Below are 24,520 nucleotides of genomic sequence, written 5' to 3'. Positions count from 1 at the left end.
ATATTTCCGGTTTCTCTATCTCAGACGTAGGTGGTGTTTCTATCTGTTGCGCGGTGGTGCCCAGCGCTTCCAGAAGAGGTTTTTTTTTTTTTTCGTTGACGTTGTTGCGGTTCACTGTTTGGAATCACTGAAGTTTCGGGAATCGCTGCGGCTGCCATCAACATGTCGGTCCCAAGCGCACTCATGAAACAACCGCCCATTCAGTCTACGGCGGGGGCCGTCCCGGTTCGCAATGAGAAAGGTACGGTGCTGAGCCGGTTTCCAGTCGGATTTTACCTCTTCCTTTCCCAGCGTACTGCAAACCTACCGCAACAGACCACCCCAACCCTACCGACCCTTAAGACGCTGCCCCCAAATATCTTCGACTTTTCCCATCAAACTCGCACCCGGTCGCGTTGCCTAAGGAGGAAAATACCCACTTCCATCTCATCTTGTCCCTGTCGCCCGGCGGCTGCTCTCACAGCAAGCATCCCTCGTCCTTTGGCCTCCACTGTTAAGTTAGACTGTATACACAGTAAATGCCTGCTTTTGCAAGGCGTTGTGCGGAATACGGTCCCTCTTTTGTTATCCGTAGCAGTCTGTGCCGCTTCTATAACTCTTATGTGTCTGTCTCCCTCTACTGCATCATAAACTCAACGTCATTGAGACAGGAACCGTGTCTTATTAAACTTTTTATTCCTTTCAACCAACGCTGTGACTGTATGAAGTTGAATACACACTTGTGTGAGGCAGTGCCCTTAATTAACCTAAAGAAACTCATATTGTAGGTGTGAGACATGCAAAAAGAGACATTCTAAGCAGTGTGATTCCTGTCACATAGGTGATATAAACCAAACGATATGGAAGTGTAGAGAAGGAATAATCTTTTCAGATTGAGGTAATCTAAGAAAGCTTCTTGAAGAAGATGGCATATAAACTGATCCTTAAAGGATCAATAGAATTCCAGTGCAGATAGAAGGAACACTGTACATGTTTGGAAGGGGTTAGACTAAAGAGTCCCTTTTTTTCAGGAAGGATTTTGGAAAATAATATGAGCTCCCTTATTTTTTAAACATAACAGTACCTAATCTTGTGCAACTTGCCTTTTTTTAAATTCAAGGTGGCTTTTGAGAAATATCCTTTGATATATAAAGAGCTAATTCATTCAACTACTTATAAATTCTGTTGTATAAATGAACCAGTTTATTCCTTCCTGGGGGACAGTTGTGTTGTTTTTTCTATTATAAACAGTGCTGTAATTGGCCTTTTTTTTTTTAAAGTAATCTTGACACCCACCGTGGGGATCAAACTCATGACCCCAAGATCAAGAGTCATGTGCTCCACCAACTGAGCTAACCAGGCATCTGTTGTAGTTGTCATTCTTAAATGTGCCTCTTTAGTGCACTGTGTAAGAATTTCTCTAGGGTAGACTCCTAAAAGTTCATCATCAACCTAACTAGCTATTTCCAGTTGCTCTCCACAGTGGGTTGTAAGAGCATTAGGAGTTTGTATTTACCCATATATTCATCCACACACTTAGTTGTATCAGATTTTTAAATTTTGTCCAATCGAATTATGAAATATCTCATTATTTTAATTTGCATTTCCCTGATTACTAGTGAGACTAAGCATTTGTCAGCTATCTAGGTGTTCTCAGAATTAGCTGTTTCTGTCATTTATCCATTTTCTACAGTTTTTCTACATCCCAGATCTCTCATATCTTTTTCCTGTTTTGTTTTGGTTCTTTGTCTTGTCTTTTCACTTTAATTGTGGAGTTTTCTGTTTCATAGGCCTTTTTAATTTTAGTGTTTTTGGATTTATCAATTTTATCTTTTATAGCTTGTGTTGTTTTGGTTTTTGTTTTTTTAAGATTTTATTTATTTATTCATGAGAGACAGAGAGAGAGGCAGAGACAGACACAGGCAGAGGGAGAAGCAGGCTCCATTCAGGGAGCCTGATGTGGGACTCGATCCCGGGTCTCCAGGATCACGCCCTGGGCCAAAGGCAGACGCTCAACCACTGAGCCACCCAGGCGTCCCTCTTGTGTTGTTTTGTATATTGTGTTAAGAAATCCTTCCCTATACTGAGATCAATTAGAAATATTTTCTCAGTGTTTCTATATCCTAAATAGGATTGAATACAAAATTATGCAAGACAGATTCTAATTTAAGGAGCTTGTAATCCAGGAGGGATGTAAGTGTTTTAAGATTTTTTTTTCACACGTGGGTCTTTAATCCATGTGGAATGTTTTGTGGGTGTGGTGTCAGAAATCTAATTTTCTGTTTATGGTTAACCAGTTGTCCGTACAATTCCATTGTTTGACTAACCCATCCATTCTCCACTGCTTTTTAATGTCACTTCTGTAACATACCAAGCTCCTGTGTATAGGTTTGCTTGCTCTCTACTCTGTTCCATTGGTCTCTATATACCCCGGAGTCATTAATATATTGTTTTAATCACTGTAAGTTTAAACTAAGCCTTGCAATCTGATATAGAAACCCTCCTCCACCTCACTACCTTCTTTTTTTTAAGCCTTTATTGTTATTAAAATATTATTTATTTATTTATTTACTTATTTATTTGAGAGAGTAAGAGAACATGGAGGGTAGGGAGCAGAGGGAAAAGGAGAAGCAGGCTTCTCTTGCAGTGACCAGCAGGGAGCTTGATGTGGGGCTCCATCCCAGAACCCAGAGGTCATGACCTGAGCCAAGGGCAGATGCTTGACCAACTAAGCCACCTGGGCACCCCAAGACTTTTATTTTTTTATATCAATTTTATGTTTACATTTCCCATATACCCTCTGCTCTGACACATGCATAGCCTCCTCCATTATCAACACCCTCCACCAGAGTAATACATTTGTTGCAGTTGATGAACCTACATTAACACATCATAATCACCCAAAGTCCATAGTTTACATTAAGGTTCACTCTTGGCATTGTGTATTCTGTGGGTTTAGACAAATATATAATGACGTATATCCATTATTGTGGTATCACAGTATTTTTACTGCCCTGAGAATCCCCTGTGCCCTGCCTATTCATCCCTACCCCAACCCAACCCTTGGCAACCACTGATCTTTTTACTGTCTTCATAGTTTTGCCTTTTCCAGAATGGTCATGTATTTGGAATCATACGGTACATAACTTTCTCAGATTGGCTTCTTTCACTTAGTAATATGTCTGTAGATTTCATCTATGTCTTATTATGGCTTGATAGCTCATTTCTGTTTAGCACTGAATAATATTCCATCATCTAAATATACCATAGTTTATCCAGTCATCTAGCAAGGAACATCTTGGTTCCTTCCAAGTTTTGGCAGTTATGAAGCTAAAGCTAAAATAAATAATCAGTGTGCAAGTTTTTGTGTGGACTTTAGTTTTCAACACCATTAGGTAAACACCAAGGAGTGCAGTTACTGGATCATATAGTATGAGTATGCTTACTTTTATAAGAGACCACCAAACTGTCCTGCAAAGTGGCTGTGCCATTTTGCATTCCCACCAGTAACAAATGAGATCTTGTTATTCCACATTCTCTCCAGCATTTAGTGTTGTCAGAGCTCCGTAGTTCGGTTATTCTAATACATATGCAGTAGTATCTCATTTTATTTTGCATTTCCTTGACAACATATGACTTGAAACGAATATGTTTATTTGCCATCTGTGTATCTTCTTTGGTGAGGTGTGTTAAGTCCTCAGCCTCACCTTGTTCTTCAGAATTGTCTTGGTTCTTTTGTCCTATTCTTCCATGTGATTTTTAGAATCAGCCTGGGAACAACTGTTAATGGAATTGCCTTAAAATTATAGGTCATGAATTTATTGATTAACTTGGGCATGGTTCCCATCTTCTCTTTCTTAAATATGATATATTTCTCTCTTTATTTAGAACTTTTATATCTTCCAATGTAATTATATATTTTTCCTCTGAAAAGCCTTGTATATCATTTGTTAAATTTATTCCTTGGTATCTTGTAGTTTAGTTACTATTGTAAATAGTATTTTTAGACTTTATTTTCTAATTTATGTAGATAATGTACAGGTACACTTATTTTTATCCAGCATTTATTTGGCATTCTCCCTGAATTCTTTTTTTTTAGTTTGCCTGTTTGTTCTCTTGTATTTTCTGCATGTAATCATAGTCTGCAAATTCCTTTTCAATCATTATCTTCTATCTCTTTTTTTAAGATTTTATTTATTTGGGATGCCTAGGTGGCTCAGCGGTTATACGTCTGCCTTTAGCTCAGGGCGTGATCCCAGAGACCCGGTATCAAGTCCCACATCAGCTCCCTGCATGGAGCCTGTTTCTCCGTCTTCTGTGTCTCAGCCTTTCTCTCTGTGTGTCTCTCATGAATAAATAAATAAAATCTTAAAAGAAAAAAAAAGGATTTTATTTATTTTGAGAGAGAGAATGAGCGAGATGGAGAGGGAGCAGCAGACTCCCTACTGAGCAGGGAGCCCAATGCAGGGCTTGATCCCAGGACCCTGAGATCATGACCTCAGCCGAAGGCATTAACTGACTGAGCTACCTAGGCACTCCTATCTCTTTTTCTTATTGCCCTATAGAATCATAATAAAATGTTGACTAGAAGGTATGATAGGGACAACATAAAGATGCCCACTGGTTTTTAAGGGAATGCTTCCAATTTGTCATTAAGCATAATGATTGTTGTATCTTTTTTTTAAGATTTTTATTTATTCATACCCTTATTTATTTATACTCTTAAGGGTATAGCTCAGGTGGAATAGCATGAATCTGTGACGGATGTAGTCAGCCTGTCTTCCTCCATTTCAGTATACTCAAGTTAGCCCTCTTTATCATTAGTGTTGGTATTCGCAAGAATGTTTTCCCATGACTTGGCTTTGGCAGGAAAACACCATTAGATAAGTAGATGGCTGGATAGTGGCAGTCTCCTTCTGCTTGAACTCTTGTTTACCAGGAATATAGGGCTCTACCTGCAAAGGACATTGGGAAAGAGGCTACTGAAACATAAGTTATGTTTATCACCCAGGTGAGATTTCGATGGAGAAAGTGAAGGTAAAACGTTATGTGTCGGGAAAGAGGCCAGATTATGCCCCTATGGAGTCCTCAGATGAGGAGGATGAAGAATTTCAGTTCATTAAGAAAGCCAAAGAACAAGAAGCAGAGCCTGAGGAACAAGAGGAGGATTCATCCAGTGACCCTCGACTGCGGCGTTTGCAGAACCGTATTAGTGAAGATGTGGAAGAGAGGTAATGACTAGGGTTGTTTCCTTACACCTATACCCCTACAGGTTAGTTAATAACAACAACAATAATAGCTAATACTTGAACAGTACTCATTATATGCCAGTCACTATTCTAACTACCTTTAGTAATTCTTGTAATCCTGCCAATAACCTTATGAGGTATGTATTATTATCCCAATTTACAAATGAGGAAACTAAGGCACAAAGGGTCAGGAAAATAAGATGACCAAAGGTATACAGCCAGCAAGTGGCAACCAGTAAACAGCAGGACTTCTGGTCCAAAGGCCCTAGTTAACTAAAGGAATAGAAAACACAGACCACTGGTTGGTTTGTTGGGAGGAGGAGGTCTTAAAATTAGAGAAATTGATTTAATCCACTCATTTATCCTAAAGGCTAATGAGGGGAAATGACACTGAAGAAGTAGGATAAAAGGCCTGATGATGAGTGAATGGATTCATGTAGGAAAGGGAGCTTCCCAATGAAGGATTTCATGTTGTATGTTGAGACATTACCTTTCAGTGCAGACCAGAGATCCCAAACTTTCACAGTTCATTCAGTCTCAGGAATTTTGTCAAGGAGCCCCTAGGTCTACTTTATTTTATTAAGTAGATCCAAATAATTCAATAAATATTAATGTCTTAACATTTGAAGCCATTTGAAAAATATAATACGCATAAAAGAAAAAACATTTTTATTTCATTCTTATATAACTATAATTATTAGTGGGGGTTTGTGTGCTTCTTGGACACTGTTTCTCAAACCTTGAAATCAGATTGACGCTGGCACACATATCCTGTCCCATGTTGATCTGCATGTAGTATTTGCTTTTTATATAGCAGGTACCAAAAATCCAGTTTCACAAAGATATAATATCACTGAAAAGAAACCTAGTGTGATCTAATGTTGAAACTGTGAACTACCTGGAGCTATAAAACAATCCCATTGCACCCATATGTTTGTTGCAGTGCCTCATGATGTTTCAGCTTACATTGAACATTTTAGGTCCAACCTAACTATTTGCTCTAATGCTTTGATTTTTTTTTTTTAAGATTTTATTTATTCCTGAGAGACACGGAGAGAGGCAGAGACATAGGCAGAGGGAGAAGCAGGCTCTGTGGGGAGCCTGATGCAGGACTCGATCTCAGGACCCTGGGATCATAAGCTGAATCAAAAGTAGACAACCACTGAGCCACCCAAGTGCCCCATGAATTATTTTCCTTTTTCTGTCCCTCAGTTTCCCCCTCTCAAGACTTCACTATTAATAAAGGCAAACAACCTCCAGGTGGTCTAAGACTAAGGAAATGTGGGTGATGCTCTTTCACTTTTGTGACATTGGTGTTATACTTGAAGATGCTGTTTTTCAGATTGGCTCGACATCGGAAAATAGTAGAACCTGAAGTGGTAGGCGAAAGTGACTCAGAAGTAGAAGGAGATGCATGGCGCATGGAACGAGAGGATAGCAGTGAAGAAGAAGAGGAAGAAATTGATGATGAGGTATAAAAAGGGAAAATGAGAAGTTCTTTCTGGGTCCGAGAAAAATTGGGGCCTGTTCTCCTTTGTTGAGTTCCCAAAGGCACAAGCTTGATACTTTGGCAGAACCCTGATCCAGTGGTTACCTGCTTGTTGGAGATAGAATTAAAAATAAAATGATGCTAAGTTGTATTTAGTTATAACAGAATTTATTAAATGTGATGAGGGGAAAATAAAAAGCTGCCTTAGAGCACAGGTCATTGGGCTGACTGACTTGGACATATGACTTGACAGGAAATAGAGAGGCGCCGTGGCATGATGCGTCAGCGAGCACAGGAGAGAAAAAATGAAGAGATGGAAGTTATGGAGGTGGAAGATGAGGGACGTTCTGGGGAGGAGTCAGAATCAGAATCTGAGTATGAAGAGTACACAGACAGTGAAGATGAGATGGAGCCTCGCCTAAAACCTGTCTTCATTCGAAAGTAAGTATGTCACAAACCAGGCCTGATTCCACATAGTTACTACTTTCCATGTCTGAAGATGGAAGCCTTTTTTTCTCTCTCAGGCTCTTCTGAAATGTCAGCTGTAAGTGAAAGTCTTCTGCCCAGTTCCCTATCTATGCAGAATATTTGCTGAGGAATATCTTGGTATTAACAGAGAACCTGAGTTACATGCTCGTAACTCCCTTTTTAGTTAAAGAGCATATAATCTCCCCACAGTCCTGTAAGGCACAAAATTAAACTTGAAAAGTGAATTCCTGGTCCTTTTCTAATTGCAAGAAATCTTACAATTTATAATCCAGAAGGTTCTTGCTATTCAGGCAGTTATCAAAGATGAATGGAATTTTAATGCTTTAAATACCTAGAATGACTCCCAACTTTGGCTGTTTGCAAATAATAGAGCCAGCGATTATTGGGCTTTGTCTCATTTGGATGGGACTTAAGTTAGAAGACAAAGAGGTCCACTCTGAGGACTTTGGGCAATTAACAGGACTTCTCTGTTGCAGGAAGGACCGAGTGACAGTTCAAGAACGTGAGGCTGAAGCATTAAAACAGAAGGAGCTGGAGCAGGAAGCAAAACGCATGGCTGAGGAGAGGCGCAAGTACACACTCAAGGTACTGGGGAGTGGCTGTAAGGATTGCATGCAAGGAGGAGTATACTTAGATTTGTCAGGAAAATAAGGAGATCCAACAGTTAAATGTTCTCTTTACCCAGATTGTAGAAGAGGAGACCAAAAAAGAGCTGGAGGAGAACAAGCGGTCCTTGGCTGCACTGGATGCTCTCAATACTGATGATGAAAATGATGAGGAAGAATATGAGGCATGGAAAGTTCGGGAGCTAAAGAGAATCAAGAGAGACCGAGAAGATCGAGAAGCGTGAGTAATAAGATGGGCCTGTAGTTTAATATCAATAATGGGACAGGTTACTACTAGGGTAACTCTGAGGCTCAATACCTACCATGAGTTAGTTCCATTCTAACTTTCTTTAGGGTTCCTGCAACTGAGTGAGTTTCTCATAATTGTAATGTGGCTTATTCTAATAAAATTAGTGAAAAGAAACACTCTGTCAGTGTTTCTCTTGATAGAGTGCCAGTGAATACTTCCTGTAGTTTCCTAGTAGGCACACACAAGTTATTCACTGTTATTAATTATCCAGTCTTGCATAAAAACCCAACCCAAAATTTGGTGACTTGAAACTGTTGATTATTCCTCACAGTTTTGGAGTTCACTAAGCAGTTCCTCTGCTGGTTTCACCTGGGCTCTCTTAATGCACTTGGATCCAACTGGAGAATTAACTGGGCTAGAGTGTCCAAAACGGCTTCATTCACATGTCCAATAGTTAATGCTAACCTGCCTCACTTCTTCAGCGGGCTAGATCGGCTTCCTTATAAAACAGCCTCATGGCAGTATTCGAAGAGGACAAAAGTGGAAACTGCCAAGGTCTTTTGAGGCTCATATGTCATTTCTGCAAAGGGGCGTGCATATTGTGAGGGGAAGAATTTGTGGCCTTTAAATAATCTACCACAGTCAGTATTGTTAGAGCAGAATCATTTCTGAGCTGCATCACCCATTCTTAAAAATTACTAGGAATAAGAGGGTAATCCCAGATTACAAAAGGAAACCATGAATAGAAAACTCTGTCCTCAGCCTGCAGTTTCTAAGATTTTTATTCTGGGTTTCAAGGAGTGCATGTACCCTTTAAAATCATATACAAAGTTATGTCTATTTGTATTTTTCTGGAGGAAAGGGATATATAGCTCCCCTCCCCCCAAAAAGGGTTAGTCACTGCAATCTAATTAATGATGGTAACCCTTGGTTTGTCATGTATGTACATACACAATTATTTAAAAAAATACCAATAAAATCTTAACACAGTTATGTTAAATTCTGGGTTTTTTTAAAGCCAAGTAGGCTTTTTAGGGAAGGGAAATTACTAACATTGCAAAATCAAGTAGTAATAATATGTCCAAACCTTATAAAGACTATTGGAAGTTTGCAATAAGACCATTTCACCTTTTTATTTGTTGGGCTCCTAATCTTAACTCCTAATAGGCAATGACTAGAATTAAGGAAGGTGAATAATGCTTGAAAAATGAGACTGCATTAAGTTCAGATAATTGAGTCTCTCTGAAACTGGAATAATACTAATAGTTTTGTTCTCCATACAGGCTTGAGAAGGAGAAGGCAGAAATTGAACGAATGCGAAACCTGACTGAGGAAGAGAGGCGAGCTGAGCTTCGGGCAAATGGCAAAGTCATTACCAACAAAGCTGTTAAAGGCAAATATAAGTTCTTACAGAAGTATTATCACCGGGGTGCCTTCTTCATGGTAAGGAGTCAAAAGGGAATGGGAAGTTTGGGCTATAGAAATAATTTGGAACTCTTGAGTTCTTTTCTCCCCCCAAGAATAAACTGTCCTGGGATGTTACTTCTACTTGCCAGTGGTCAGTGTTCTCATTTATTTTTTTGCCTCTAAAGAATATAAATCCAATAGAAAAAAGCATTGACAACACGATTTTAGAAGTAGCAGCAACTGTTCTCCATTCAGGCCCCAGATATCAGGAGGAAATGATGTGAAATAGAAGAATTGAGGAACTAAAATAGTGATCTATGTATATAGATACAGACTACTTAAATTCCCAAAATTAATTAGATAATCACTATTCATAGCTGAGTGAGGAATTTTGCTTATGCAAATATTTGGGAGGTTGAAATTTAATTCCCTTCAATCTGAGCTGACAAAGTGACTAACCAAAAAAAAAAAAAAAAGAAAAGTTTATTATCTAGCCAGTATGTGTAATACCATCAAGATTTTGTTCTTCACATGAAAACCAAGGTCAAAATAGCATCTGTTAACCTTGTATAAAGTGATGAGGACTTCTTCCAAATTATTTAGATCATACCAGTGCTAATTCCTTAATGGAAAGATGTCAGGAAAGGGAATGGAAGAATTGATTGCATTTATTACTCTAATAACATGTGGTTCCTTAAATTATGCTGATGCTATAGGAGTTTGAACCAAAAAGTAGACCCATTTTTTTCAGATGCTATATCAAACCTTAAATATCCCCACTGCAGCTAGATTCTTGGCATTTACTATAGATAATAGTAAAATCTAAACTTCAGGGATCCCTGGGTGGCGCAGCGGTTTGGCGCCTGCCTTTGGCCCAGGGCGCGATACTGGAGACCCGGGATCGAATCCCACATCGGGCTCCCGGTGCATGGAGCCTGCTTCTCCCTCTGCCTGTGTCTCTGCCTCTCTCTCTCTCTCTCTCTCTGTGACTATCATAAATAAATAAATAAAAATTTAAAAAAATATATTTATAAACTTCAGTGTAGGATTCCATACTTGCCTCCAAAATCAGTTGCAGTCTACTCAGTCGGAAATGTTTGCTTATTAAGTAGTGTCTCTGTTCATGTAGTTTTCTAGACAAGTCATTGGAGATTATAAATTATTTCTTTATTGCTTTAAAGTCATAAAATATGATTGCCTACACGTTTCAGCAGCCTTAACAGGCTTCTGAAAGAAGTGCCTTGCTGGCTAAGATATGTAAGGAAAGGGTTATGTAAGAGTCTTGGTGTGCATTCTCCATGAACTCTCCTCATCTAGACAAGGAGAGTGAAATTAAAATACCTTCTGAGATTAAATGAGGGACTCCGCCCCTAACAAGGAGAAAAGCAAATCTCACAAAAACTGTCTTCCCTTTGAAACCTTTCCGTAGAGACTACTACAAAATTGTGTTAATTCCTTCACTATGTGTTATTTGTATCATAACATTATAGTTTTGCTAATATGCTCATTTGAAACTATTCTTTATAGTTATTTTTATAGTTTATTAATAACCTTTTGAGCATTTACTGTGGAAAGGGAACTACTGCCTTTTGGGTTTTTTAAGGTGGGGGTTAAAGATTTATTTGTTTTAGAGGAGGAGAGCAAACTGAAATCAAGCCCCATGTTAGGCTCTGTGCTTAGTGTGGAGTCTGCTTAAAGTTCTTCCTCCCTCTCCCTCTGGTCCTCCTGCTTTAGAGAAAGAGAGCAAACACAAGCAGGAGGACCAGAGGGAGAGGGAGAAAGAACTTTAAGCAGACTCCACACTATGCACGGAGCCCAACATGGGGCTTGATTTCACAACCCTGAGATCACAACCTGAGCCAAAACCCAGAGTCAGTCTCCTACTAAATGACCATGCCACCAAGGCACCTGTTTTTTTTTTTTGTTTTGTTTTTAAGGAGGCTCTGTGCCCAGTATGGTGCTTGAACTCGAAACCCTGAGATTAAGAGTTGCATGGTCTAGGGGCACCTGGGTGGCTCAGTTGGTTGAGTGTTGAACTCTTGCTTTTGGCTCAGTTTTGTCACATTGGGCTCTGCTCTGGGTATGGAACCTGCTTGAGATTCTCTCTTTCTCTCTCTTTACCCTTCCCCCCTCCCTGCCTCTTTCTCTCCCTCTCAAAAAAAAAAAAAAAAGTTCATGATCTACCAACCAAACCAACCAGCAGTTTGACACTGCTAGAGGGTATGTAATTTTTACTTCAGATGGCTTACAACCTAAACATGGGACCAAGGCAAATATATACTATAAGGATGAGTGAAAACACTGTGGCACTTCTGAAGAGGGAAATATTTTACTTTGTAGAAGATGGAAAGGGATAACATGAAGAAGGGGACATTTAAGATGTGTAGACTTTCTGACTTCAGTAGTACAAAGACATTCTCGGTAAAGGGACTAGGAGTGGAGGCAAAAGGCATCATCTGTAAAGGGAAGTGACAAGAAGTAGATTAAAGCTAGATGGCATTTGGCCTTGGCTACTATACAGAGGAGTTGTGCTAATTTAACAAAACGGAACGACTGGAAGTATTTGAGCAAGGCAAAGGGATGAGGTGTGCTTTAGAAACAGTCTAGCGGCAATATAGTTAAGGTTGATTCTAGGGAAAAACTATAAAACCCAGGGAATTAGAATTCATAAGTGGCAACTCACTATGGACAAAGATTACTCAAATTTTGAATCTGGGTAATTGAGAAAATGTTGGTCCTATTAACAGAAGTTAAATCAGGAAGAGGCTGATTTGAAAAGGTTAGGGAAATGATTTTCACTTTAGATGTGAGTCCGAAGTCCCAACAGAATATCCAAGTTAAGTTACATAATGGGCAGTAGAAAATTCAGGATGAGATTTGAGATGCTTCTGCAGAGTTGGAAGTCATAGGACTAAGTGAACACCCTGAGGGCAGAGAGAATATAGCCAACCTTCAGGAAATGTCTACGTTTAGGAAGGAAAAAGACAACACGAAGGGAAAAAAGTACCATCTCAACTAGATCTAAGTTCTTGAATAGGTTTAATACCCTCATTCTTTGTATCCCTTGTTGTAGAGTTTAATAAATTTGTGGTTTATTTTTTTTTAAGATTTTATTTATTTATTCATGAGAATACACAGAGAGGAGAGAGAGAAGTAGAGACACAGGCAGAGGGAGAAGCAGGCTCCATGCAGGGAGCCTGATGTGGGACTCGATCCTGGGTCTCCAGGATCACACCCTGGGCTGAAGGCGGCGCTAAACCGCTGAGCCACCGGGGCTGCCCAAATTTGTGGTTTAAATATATGGGAAATAAAAACCACAAGATTGATAAGACTCTCTTCTATAGGATGAGGATGAAGAAGTATACAAGAGAGATTTCAGTGCACCTACCCTGGAGGATCACTTCAACAAAACCATTCTTCCCAAAGTCATGCAGGTATGGAGTACCTTAAGAACATGAGAGAAGTAAAGTATCAAGGGCTGGGACATGATGTTTGGTGGTATAACTCAGCATCTATCCTTCCTTCAGGTCAAGAACTTTGGGCGCTCTGGTCGTACCAAATACACCCACCTTGTGGATCAGGACACCACCTCTTTTGACTCAGCATGGGGCCAAGAGAGTGCCCAGAACACAAAGTTCTTTAAACAAAAGGCAGCTGGAGTACGAGATGTATTTGAACGGCCATCTGCCAAGAAGCGGAAAACTACTTAAGAGTTCAACTATTTATTCTTCCAGCTGTGAGACATAGGGATGTCTCAGTATCTGGTCTTTGATTTGCTTTTACCATTATTTACATGGCCCCTGTATCCAGCTTGTTGGACCTTCTGCCATACTTGGGACACTGGGCAATCCAGTCTTCGAAGGTGCTTAGTGAGGTTTGGACTTATGCTGAGAAACCCACAGAAAAGCACTATCCAGGTAGGATCAGAGGCCCCCCACTTAAAACCATTTCTGAGAAATCGTAGGTTTCATTACTGCTCTGCCTTCCCAAATTCACTTGGGATTATTCAGGTTTCTTTTTCCAGCCTCTTAGCTTGGGTTAGAAACATGGGCATGTAAGTGAATGGCCCTACTTTATAATAAATTTAAGCTCACCGATACCTGTTTTTGCATTTTTGGTTGGAGTCAGTTTTTCTAGGTGAACGTATTTTTTTATCTATTTATGTGTATGTGTCAAATTAAAGAATTACACACCAAGGGCACCTGGGTGGCTCAGTAGGTTAAGTGTCCAACTCTTGGTTTCAGCTCAGGTTGTGATCTTGTGGTCAGGGGGCTGAGCCCCATTCTGTGGTCTGCTCGTAGTTGGCTTCAGATTCTCTCTCCCTGTGCCCCTCCCTCCTGCTCGAGTGCACACACTCTCTCCCTCTCTCATAAATAAATAATATTTAAAAAAATCATATACCAAGAGGTTTCTTACGGTACTGGAAATAAAATGTGCAGGCTGACAAGAATCTACCTATTAAATAGAAGCAGAGAATTGTTGGAGTTTTTCACTTTTTTTTTGTTTGTTTGTTTCTTTTTTTAGATTTGAGAGAGTGCATGGAGGAAGAGCAAAGGGAAAGGGAGAAGCAGGCTCTCCACTGAGCAGGGAGCCCAATATGGTACTCATATCCCAGGACCCTGAAATCATGATCTGAGCTGAAGGCAGATGCTCAACCTACTGAGCCACCCAGGCATCCCTCCAAGTTGCAATGTAATAACTAACATCAAGCTAAATTCAGTGGGTTCTCACTTAATATTTACTACATAACCACCATGCATGCACATGGCAGAGCACTAGGAGTCCTAGGGGTTATAAGGAATGATATTTAATCAACGGGAAGACTATTTCTCAGTTACGTACAAAAATGAGATGGCCAAGGTCTTTTCACAATTTTTAAATGCCCCACTAGAAGAAACATTCACAAATGCTTCATGTCATAAAATGAGTATAAATTACTATAATAAGCATATAAAGATGAGCTTATGGGTGTGCCAGAAAGATACAATCTAAGAATTATCCTAGAGCCAAAATGAGAATAAGACATTGAAATTCTTTTAAGAACATGTTTATAGCTATTTGAGTGTCCAATCTGAGGCAGGTACTGGCCAAGCTTTTTACATTCACCAACTCCTTGGTTCTTTAAACAACCTATCAGGTCTGAATCATTTTACAGTTGAGGAAACAAATTCAAGCAAGGATGACTTGGCCAAAGTTGATCAACTTACAAAGTAAAATTGCCTTCTCTCCAGGATAAGAAATGGAATGTAAAGTATAGTGTTGTGGTGGTTTAGAGTTCAGTTAAATCAACTCCAAAAATCAATGTCTTTATAGATTAATTCTGTATAAGACCTGAGCTTTGGGGCACCTGGGTGGCTCAGTGGTTGAGCATCTGCCTTTGGCTCAGGTGGTGATCCTGGGGTCCTGGGATCAAGTCCTGCATCAGACTCCCTGCAGGGAGCCTGCTTCTCCCTCTGCCTATGTCTCTTTCTCTCTTTCTGTGTGTCTCATGAATAAATAAAATCTTAAAAACCACAAAAAAACCCTAAGCTTTGATACCTTCTATTGTACTTACCATGTTACCTCAGTACCTAAATTCTAACTCAAAAAATAAATGTATACATACTAACTCAGCCGCTTATGAATGGGGTAGCTGGGTAACAGTTAAGCACCCAACTTAATTTCAGTTCAGGTCACTAGTCAGATGAATGGGCCTCGTCTGCCACCTAGCATCTGCAGGTTGAACATGAGGTCAGAAGGTACAATTCTACACTGATCCTTCACATGATTTGTTTAAGGTCTAGGGGATGGAGGGAGCTGCTTAAAAATCAGTTATATTCCAACATGTAAATTTCCCACAATAAAATACAGTATAATATACATAGCATTTGATCAAGATGATAGATCTGCAAAAAAAAAAAAAAGGCTAAATCTTTATTGAATAAAATAATCCAGTCAATGGGTCTGAGAAAGCACAAATCAGTTGGTTAGGGCAATAAGAGCCTCTACCACGTTGCCCATGTGTTCCCTCAAGCTCCGTTCTGCTGCTGCTCGTGAGATCTCCATCTCTGTCATCTGCAGGAAAAGGATCAATGATGTTACCTAAGTCTCTTCTGGAGCATTAAAATGCCACCAAAATTGCTAACTCTTGCTGCAGTAAACCACCCCAGTTAAGCAATGTAAACTCTGCCCATATACTAATTTTGGCATTACTACTCACTATCAGCTCCAGATCTTCCTTCTTAATGGTGACTTTGGCCAGTTCCTTCTCCCTGCAAATATTCATGTACATTAGTCCTCATTCTCTACCTCCACCGTTAACTCTCAGAAGGATCATTCCCTGCTGTGTCTTACAAATAAAGGACTCCTGACAAATGCTGTTGAGTGAAAATACAAAATGACTCTCACCCCTCACCTAACATCCCCCTCCCCTCCCCTCCCCTCCCCTTGGAGTTTTTTACAACAGGCAGCGGGAGGAGGCCTTTACAACAAGGTTGTAAACCTTATATATGCAAATACTGGTGACAGAGTTGAAGAACGCTACAAGGTACAAAGGCTTAACAATGGCTTTTATTTTCGTATGGGGAAAATAAGAAAGGGCTGGCCATATTTTGTAGGGCTGGCCGTGCGCACAGACTTACCGCTCCTGTTTGGCTTTCTGTTCCCGGGACCGTCTGTCTCCAATGACGGACATGGCCTATGAGAAAAACATCTACTTACCGTTCTGTCACCCGCAAGTCCCAATAATCTAAAAAGGTAATAAGCGTGTCAGGGAGGGTCTATTCATGATGACGAGTGTATCAGGAACCAAGGCCTAGGTTTAACTCAATTCTGTGCACGTGAGGTCCACTTTAAACACAATCTCCACCAAACTCTCTTTCGCAAGCGGCGGGCTCCAGTGACGGTTTCCCTCTTGCCTCCTCCCGCCAACGGGATGGGGACCCTGTCCTGGAGCCGGGCTTCCAGTTAGAACCGGAGAGGCCCCTCCGCTATCAGCCCGCCCAGACACGCTCACGGCCAACCTTACCGTCTCCAAATTGGAACTCTGGATCTCCTTCTCCTCCGCGTAGTCGGTGACTCGCTCCAGGTCCGCCGCACCGCTGTCATGCTTCCGTGGCTTCTCGGGAGGCCGCTCCGGGCCGCTGGTCTCAGTCTCCAACTCCAGCTCCACGTCCCCCTCGGTAGCCATATCGATCCCACCGTGCCGCTGCACAGGCCCCGCCCCACCTCACCAAGACTTCCGGTAGCTGCCCGGAAACTTCCGCCCGGAGAGGATGAGGCGGGGCTGGGCTCGGGCCACACCTTCACTACGGTTCTGGGTTCTAGAAACTTCAGTCAGGAAGGAGGGTTGCCTCTCAGACTTCCTGTAGGGGTTCTAGTGTTGTTTTCTGCAAGGCCCTCCCCCACAGCTACCCCGTCATTACTCCGGCCCTTACCAACCGACATCCTTAGCTTCTCTTCACCTAGATTCTACCCCTTCCAATCCATCCCGCCCCCATCAATTCTGTTCAACCAGGATGGATGACGTCTAGTCCTAAACCAATTAAGGATGCTAATCCACTGGAGGACAGATTTGCAAAGTGCTCCATAATCTGGGGAGAACAGCCTGTGTGGCCCAAAGGCCCTGCAAAGAAAGTAGCTTTACAGACATTTGCATTTACCACATCCGGGAGGTTGGTGTTCTTTTCCTGATGTCCCTCCCCATACTCCCTTAGACTCGGTGATCACCCCCCCCCCCAGCACTGTGGCAGCCGGTGGCTGAGGACAAAAAAAAGCTACTTTCTCATCCTACTTCCATCTGGTGGACCTGGGCCTAATCCCTGGGACAAGGATGGTGGGTGCCAAGGCAGTTACAGAACCCAGCACCTCCCTCCACCTGGCACAACGCACTGGAATCAGCAATGTCATGGTGAATCCTCCCTTCTATCAGGTGAGAGCATACTTGGGCAAAGGGGCTTGAAAGGTCCCTAGAGCAGGAACTAAGAAAATGGAAGGGAATGGTGGCTGAAGCTGGGGAAGAAAACCCAGGGAGCCAATAAAGATGATAGGCCTTCCTTTCCCCTCTGAGGCCTTTCCTTTTCTTAGTCCATGAAATTAAACCTCTTGTCCCACTTCCCAGTACCAGATCTATAGGTCTACAGAAAGGTGAGAGGCCAGGTGTGCCTTAGGCTTTTAGGAAGGTCTGCTCAAGCCTGTATCAGCTCTTATGATGAAAGCTCTACTTGATGTCAGTGGAAGGCAATCCTAAATAGCTTGGAACCAGATTCTGAGAATTCCTGAGTAAAAGGAGAGAAGAAAACGAAAGGGAAATTTTGGAATTCAGCCTCATGGGTTAACCTAATACATACATTAAACTTTTCCTCAGCAAATCTCCATCTTGCTGCTCTATCCCCAGGTGTCCTGCTGTGAGCCTGTTCCCTGTACCTGCTGCCATTCTAGATGGCCCCTTGTCACAGAGTCTACTTGTAGCCGCCTGTTCTACATCCTCCTCCATTTGGGGTCCTCAGCAATCTGCTGCCTCCTGCTGTCAAGGACAGTAATGGAAAGAATCTGGGGGAAGGCACATGGGGTAAGAGGGAGGGTTCAGGTTGCAACCCAAGAGTGAAAGGTGAAACACTCAGATAGACAAAAAGATTCAGATTGGGGGGTAGGGGACAACTGAATAGATATAACCATGAGAAGCAGGTACCTCTCTATACATGAATTGCCCTGCTATTTCTCACATGCACTCTCCCCCTCCAGATCCAGATGCCCTCAGGGTTATGTGCCCATCTGTTTGGCTACACTCACTGCCCAGTGCTCAGTGGCTCTGGAGCTGTGTACCGAGTATGCGCAGGAACTGCCACCTTCCACCTACTGCAGGCTATGCTGCTAGTCCAGCTCCACTCCCCCTCCAGCCTGCGGGCACAGCTCCACAACAGGTTTGTGTATATATACTTTGGGTGGGGTGAGAATGGGGAGGAAAAGTAGACATAGGCTGCGTAAAGGAAATTCCAAGATGAAGTAACAGCAGTGTAAAAACTCCAAAAACAGCTTTAAGCTCCTGCTTCTGCCATACTTACTGTGTGACCATGAGCCACATACTTACCCTCTTTGAACTTCTAGTTGCTAAAATGGAGAGAACAGTGGGGTTATTATATGCAAACCCTTTGTCAACTGTGAAACACTGTCCAGATATTATTTAGGTATCTGAGAGAACTTGGAATAGGCTGTGATGGGCCTATTTCCAGCCCCTCTCACGTAGGACTGGTTCCTCCTTTCCTATACTTAGTTGTCGCTTCTCTTCCCTTTCCTATAGTTTTGCTTTCTCCTTTGCCTTCTTCCATAGGCACTGTTCACTCCGCTTTGCCTTTTCTTGAGTCTTGTTTTGTCTCCTAACCAGCTTCTGGATCCTCAAACTGCTGTTCCTGCTAGGTCTTTGTGCTGTTGCCTTCTGCATCCCTGATGAGCATCTCTTCCCAGGTACCTTCCATCTCATATCCTAATCAGCAGGAGTAAGCTAATAGCTTTTCTAAGAAAGGGTAGGAAGAAAACCAGGAGCAATGACATGGTCAGCTCCATTTTCCCACTGGTGCCCCCTACTTGCAGCCTGGCATTACATTGGTATCTGTGGAGGGTTCACATTCATCCTGCTGCAGTTGGTGCTTATCACAGCCTTTGCCCATTCCTGGAACAAAAACTGGTAAGGAGCACTTAATCCTAAAGGCTCTTCCTGGGAAGGTTGTCTGACATTACTAGACCCAGTAGGGTTGGGCAAAACGCATGACAGGTCAGTGGCCCCCTAACTTCCCACTGAGCAGTGCCAAAAAGCTCAGAAACATGAGGACTCTGTAGGCTAGTTGGGATGAGTAGTCACACCAGTGTTCCAGGAGCAGGGGGGGGGGAATAGTTTATTAAAGGGTAAAGAGTTGGAGCCACAAGCCACTGCCCACCTCCCACCCTTAGGCAGACAGGTGCAGCCCAAGACTGCCGCTGGTTCCTAGCTGTACTGCTGGCTGCCCTGGGATTCTACAGCATGGCAGGTGTGGCAGCTGTGCTCCTGTTCCACCACTACACACACCCAGCTGGCTGCCTGCTCAACAAGACGCTGCTTAGTCTGCACCTTTGTTTCTGTGGCCTCCTCTCCTTCCTCTCCATCGCTCCCTGCATCCGCCTCAGTGGGTACATGCCTTGCAGCATTCCAAATCTGGAAGGCCTTTAGTATAGAAAAATTCGTTAGCTTCCCTAATCTTAGTCAATTGTCTGCTTCCTCCAAAGGGTGGGTGAGAGAAGTGTAGATGGGTATGAGCAGAAATTACTACCCTGTAGACAAAGCAATGATCTCCATTCTCCCCAGAGCAACCCCGTTCTGGCCTTCTACAAGCCTCTATCATCAGCTGCTACATCATGTACCTGACTTTCTCTGCACTGTCCAGCCGTCCTCCAGAAAGTGGTAAGGACTGGACCTGGACTCCCCATGCTAAAACCTTTTGTTCATGCCAAATACTTAGCTCTTTTTTCTTTCCCACCTTTCTTCTGTTGCCTCTTCGCAGTAATCTTTCAAGGACAGAATCACACTCTGTGCATGCCTGGCCTGAGTAAAATGGAATCGCAAACACCAGATACTTCTCTGGCAGTGCTAAGTGCTGGCATCATGTATACTTGTGTCCTTTTTGCTTGGTGCGTAAAGGTATTAATGGGAGAGGTGTGAGAGAAGGGAGGATACCCAGGACAGAGAAGGATGGTCAGGAGACTGTCTGGGACCATGGTTTATTTGAACTTTAGAGCAAGACAAGAGTGAGGAAAGCTCCCCATAAACAGAAACAATTTCTAAGAATAGCACTTGTCAGATGATCTGTATTAGATGAAGGGGGCAGGGAGAATGACTAGAGAATTAAAAATGAGTACAAAGGTTTTAGGGCCCTCACATGATGAGACTTACAAATATTTGGGGGAAACAGGCTCTGGGAATATAATACCCTCCTGAGGATTACCAATATGGACCAGCTACCAGTACATGCTCTCAACCTCTCCTGCTGTTTGACTAGACCTGCTTGAGAACTGTCTCTTCTTTTTCAGTAATGAGGCTTCCTACCTGGCTGAGGTATTTGGGCCCTTGTGGATCGTCAAGGTTTACAGCTATGAGTTCCAGGTGAGGATGGAGAGCTCAGTACCCCCAATGCCCTTCCCCCCTCACACAGAGACAAAGACACACACATCCTACCAGCCTCTACCCAGAATGCTCAGATTCTAGCTGCTATTACCTTTTATTAAGTACCCACAATGTGCTAAGCACTGTGCTAGATACTTTACATTCATAATCTCATTTAATTTAATCCTCACAACAACCCTGTGAGGTAGGTATTTGCTCCATTTTACAAATGGAGAAATTGAGGCACAAAAGGTTAAACATCTTACGAAAGTTTTCATAGCCAGGTATATACTGGATCTAGAATTTGAACCCAGATGTGCCTCCACTTTTTACACCAGACTAATCTTTTCAAAGGGGAATTTCCTATATTAATTCCTTCACATTCTTTCTTAAGTCATTCTAAAACATGCTGCCTTTTGTTTTACAGAAGCCTTCACTCTGTTTCTGCTGCCCTGAAACCGTGAAACCAGAGGAAGGTGAGTGTCATTAAGCATGTCCATAAAAAAGTGTAAATTTCTGCAGAGTGCCAAAGAGCCCTGGAGCGCCTTCACAAAAGAAACTGGGGAGGAGGGAAGAAGTGTTTCAGCCACACTGCACCCAGCAGCCCTTCCCTCTCTCCAGGGCAGAGGGGTGGGGCTTCCAGGCCAGCTGACCAAGAGACCTCTCCAGCTACTCCAGTGCAAGCCCAGCATCTCTCCTACAGCTATTCTGCCTTCCATTTTGTCTTCTTCCTTGCGTCACTCTATGTCATGGTTACCCTTACCAACTGGTTCAGGTAGGATGGAAGTGGGCCTGGGATATACTCCTGAAACCCTATTATAGGAAAAGCAATTTAAGGCCAGTCCTAAGGGTTATCAGGAGACATACTTGGGTCCACCATCATCTTTGGTGGGGAGGTAGGACAGGTCTAAAAGCTAAGGTCCTAAGTTTTCTCTAACCAGAGACTTTGGTTCCACAGCTATGAGGGAGCAGAACTGGAAAAGACCTTCACCAAGGGTAGCTGGGCTACCTTCTGGGTCAAGGTTGCCTCATGCTGGGCCTGTGTTCTCCTCTATCTTGGGCTGCTACTGGTACCACTCTGTTGGTCCCCCACCCAGGACCGCCAGCCACCTCCTACTTTCAGGCCACACTGCCATCGCATAAGTACTGCAAGCTAACAAATATTCAGTGTAGGTACTATTAACAGGGATTCCCTTGAGGTCATACTCCTAGTCTTGACTCAGGAACTGTCCAGCCCAGCAGATACCTCAAGGACACAACTGGCATTTATTTCCCTTTAGACTGAAGTCAGTACTGTTTGAATAGAACAAAGTGGCCATACATACTCTAATGCTATGGGCAGTGTCTGACTCACTGGAGCTACCGTTACATCTTTACCCCAGTTCAAGAACCTAATTTCCAAGTCAGCAGCTCAGGAACCACTGCTGATCCCAGCAGACAGTGCGGCACCAGCCCTTTCCTGGCTCTCATGGTGGAGATGGGGGCAGGGAAAGACCAACAGGGACTGAAGACTTACTTGGTTTTGCCCTTGGAGATAAAAAGGAAAATAAGCAGTTCAGCCCTGGGCACAGGGAGATAAGCAGCCCAGAACAAACCAGGACACAGAAAGAAAGGAATATACAGAGACCACCCTAGGTTTTAATCCTGATCTTGAGGTCAAAGGAAGCGGGAAGACAAAAACCACCCTCATTCCATGAAGAATGACAGAAGAGAATGTGAACACTAGAGAGTAGCTGACTGCGGGAAGTCAGTGAGCAGCAGGATTTAGGAGCCAACTTTCAAGCAGGCGAGCAAAATGAGGAAGAAATGAGAAAGAGGGGCATAAACTTAGGTCCTGAAGCCTTCCTTCTTAGACCTTCAACTCCATCCTTGGGATGGTGTTCAAGGTCTGGGTGGGGGACAAAAAATCACAGAAAAGAAGTTCCTATGGTTCTTAGAGGATTCCTCTACCACACACCTGGAGTACTTGTCTGTTTGTTGTAGTAAAATAAAGAATTTTTCTGTGATGTTTCACTTAGTCTACATATCTACCACCTTTTAAAATCTGAAGTTTTCTCCCTTTTTGGTGGGAAAGGGCAGCCATTCCTCCATCCCCATCCCCCCAATCCCCAGTCAAACCAGGCGCTCAAGAAATTACAAAGCTACTTTTAATACTTTGGGGTGAGCCCCACAGGAATAAAAAACACTGGGAGGTGGTAACCCCCTCACCCCCAGGCGTGGCCCAGGGGGAGAGAGGCTACCTGAGGGGAAGGAAGCACAAAAGGGACCCGCTGCAGACTCAGGGCAAAGGGAATGCCATCGGTGCTGGGACCTGTGAGCACTACAGGAGAAAACGCGAGCGTGGTGGGACTGGCTCCAGGCACACAGGCGAAGGGCAAGAGGGTTGGACACGAAGCCACAAAGCTACTTGGGTTCCTCCTTCTTCTCGTTTGCCTTTTTCTGCTTCTGCTGCATGATCTCCGAGTCCCTGGGGGTAGAGATGATGGGGCACTGGGAGGTACCAGAGGGCAAAAAGGACAAGATGCAGGGGGATGAAGGGCACAAAGGATAAGATGGAAGTGGATGGGACAAAATTCAGCGTGTGCCTGCTGTATTCCCACCCTAGGAGAACAAGAGGAAGAGAGCTGAGGCTTAAAAGGCAATCAGGCTCTATCTGGCTGTTGCCTAAGGGGTCAGAAGTCTGGCCACACAGGCCCAAAGGCTATTCCTTGCTGAGTACCACACCCAGCAACACCAGTGAGAAGGTTGGGAAAAGGGAGGAGAAACTGAACACCAAAGAGGGCTGTAAGTACCGTGCTGTCATAACCACTACCGCATTTGAAATGTGAAGCTCCCTGCCCTTGCCCTTAAGGTCAGACTCAGGGGCACTCAGAAATCAGCTGAGGGCAGGCACCCGCCCCAGTCCCTTCCTGTCAGGCTGTTGAGCTAACAATTTGGAGGGTAGGGAGAAAATAAAACCCTAGAGGAAGCAATGCACTCTGCCCCTCACTAGTCCAGATGTAAACCCTGAGGTAGCTCTCTTTCCTGGTACAACCCTCGGTCTAACCCAGGTCTCACCCTTCCCCTCCCCTTCCCTCCCCTCCCTGGGGCTACCTCTGCTTGCGGGCGGCAGCAGAAAGCCCGTCATCTCGGCGCTTTCCCTTAACCGAGTCGCTCTGCTTTTTCATATTCTTCTGGCGGGCGAGCTCGCGCTGGTTACCGCCTAAAGAAAGAAGGTAAAAGGTGAGACGCGGGGGGCCTTTACGGCCGCACGCCGGCGACCCACTTCCCTCACCCGGACACCAGCAGGGTCCAATGCTCCTACACCGGCCAATTTCGGGGCCTAGGCTGCTGAGAGGGACGGGGGGGGGCGGCTGGGGGGGGCGGCTATCGGGGGGCGCTGGTGGCAAGCTGCCACGGGGCAGGTCAAACCGGGAGGCAGAAGGAGGACGGTTCCGAGGAGTCCGCTAAAGGCATGTTTCGAGTTTCGGGTCGGCCCGGGGGTCCAGACTGGTGGCGGTGTGTGGACAGTTTGGGTCTCTGTGGGGGATGGGCTGCGACCTGGAGTAGGGGGCTCTGGGCCTATCACAGCGGCGCGGGGCTTCTCGCCACGCCGCGGAAGGTCGCGGAGGGCCTCTGCTTGACTGGGGCGGGAGAAGAGGGAGGGGGTCTCAAGAAGCGGCGGTGGGCAAAAGGCCGATTTCCGGCGCCGAGTGTGAGGGTCTCAAAAAAGCGCTCCCAGAGGAAGGCCTCGCTAGGGAAGCCGAGAGGAGGTCAATAGCAGGATTTCGCAGTCGTGTTTAGGATGGACGGGGAGAAAGGGGTAAGAGAAGAGGGTCTCGGTGCTCACGGGTCATGGCGACGGCAGCGGCTCCGGCCTGCCTCCGTTGCGTCCCCTCGTTCTGTCCGACGTTGCAGGCCCCGCCCCCTTCTCCAAGCGTAACGAAGTCGTCCTTTCCTCCC

General features: G+C 43.7%; 4 protein-coding genes across 5 annotated transcripts; 2 read left to right on the top strand and 2 right to left on the bottom strand.

Annotated features, from left to right (window-relative positions):
• On the top strand, nucleotides 1-13,567 carry MFAP1 (microfibril associated protein 1). The gene is made up of 9 exons (XM_055316741.1): nucleotides 1-241; nucleotides 4,991-5,210; nucleotides 6,571-6,700; nucleotides 6,971-7,158; nucleotides 7,683-7,791; nucleotides 7,892-8,052; nucleotides 9,345-9,504; nucleotides 12,813-12,902; nucleotides 12,996-13,567. The coding sequence occupies exons 1-9, from the start codon at nucleotides 163-165 to the stop codon at nucleotides 13,176-13,178; spliced, it is 1,320 nt and encodes a 439-aa protein (XP_055172716.1). The 5' UTR covers nucleotides 1-162; the 3' UTR covers nucleotides 13,179-13,567.
• A 1,800-nt stretch (nucleotides 13,568-15,367) lies between these two features.
• HYPK (huntingtin interacting protein K) lies at nucleotides 15,368-16,644 on the bottom strand. Its single transcript, XM_055316743.1, has 4 exons — nucleotides 16,475-16,644; nucleotides 16,089-16,144; nucleotides 15,668-15,719; nucleotides 15,368-15,522 (listed from the first exon to the last, which is right to left on the bottom strand). The coding sequence occupies exons 1-4, from the start codon at nucleotides 16,634-16,636 to the stop codon at nucleotides 15,427-15,429; spliced, it is 366 nt and encodes a 121-aa protein (XP_055172718.1). The 5' UTR covers nucleotides 16,637-16,644; the 3' UTR covers nucleotides 15,368-15,426.
• A 614-nt stretch (nucleotides 16,645-17,258) lies between these two features.
• SERINC4 (serine incorporator 4) lies at nucleotides 17,259-22,950 on the top strand. The gene is made up of 12 exons (XM_055316747.1): nucleotides 17,259-17,377; nucleotides 17,843-18,016; nucleotides 18,190-18,368; nucleotides 18,830-18,909; nucleotides 19,036-19,129; nucleotides 19,393-19,604; nucleotides 19,784-19,879; nucleotides 19,980-20,106; nucleotides 20,506-20,578; nucleotides 21,006-21,054; nucleotides 21,200-21,353; nucleotides 21,537-22,950. Exons 1-12 carry the CDS (start codon nucleotides 17,279-17,281, stop codon nucleotides 21,733-21,735), a joined length of 1,536 nt encoding a protein of 511 aa, XP_055172722.1. The 5' UTR covers nucleotides 17,259-17,278; the 3' UTR covers nucleotides 21,736-22,950.
• SERF2 (small EDRK-rich factor 2) lies at nucleotides 22,708-24,520 on the bottom strand. Of its 2 annotated transcripts, none has more exons than XM_055316746.1 (3): nucleotides 24,408-24,520; nucleotides 23,672-23,780; nucleotides 22,708-23,068 (listed from the first exon to the last, which is right to left on the bottom strand). In XM_055316746.1, exons 1-3 carry the CDS (start codon nucleotides 24,412-24,414, stop codon nucleotides 22,783-22,785), a joined length of 402 nt encoding a protein of 133 aa, XP_055172721.1. In that variant the 5' UTR covers nucleotides 24,415-24,520; the 3' UTR covers nucleotides 22,708-22,782. The 2 variants fall into 2 exon arrangements, with proteins under 2 accessions (XP_055172721.1, XP_055172720.1); XM_055316745.1 differs by having other exon boundaries at nucleotides 22,708-23,045; nucleotides 24,408-24,519.

This window comes from Nyctereutes procyonoides, unplaced genomic scaffold, assembly GCF_905146905.1.
Source record: "Nyctereutes procyonoides isolate TBG_1078 unplaced genomic scaffold, NYPRO_anot_genome, whole genome shotgun sequence".
NCBI classification, from domain to species: domain Eukaryota; kingdom Metazoa; phylum Chordata; class Mammalia; order Carnivora; family Canidae; genus Nyctereutes; species Nyctereutes procyonoides.
This window is presented reverse-complemented; position numbering and strand designations above follow the sequence as displayed.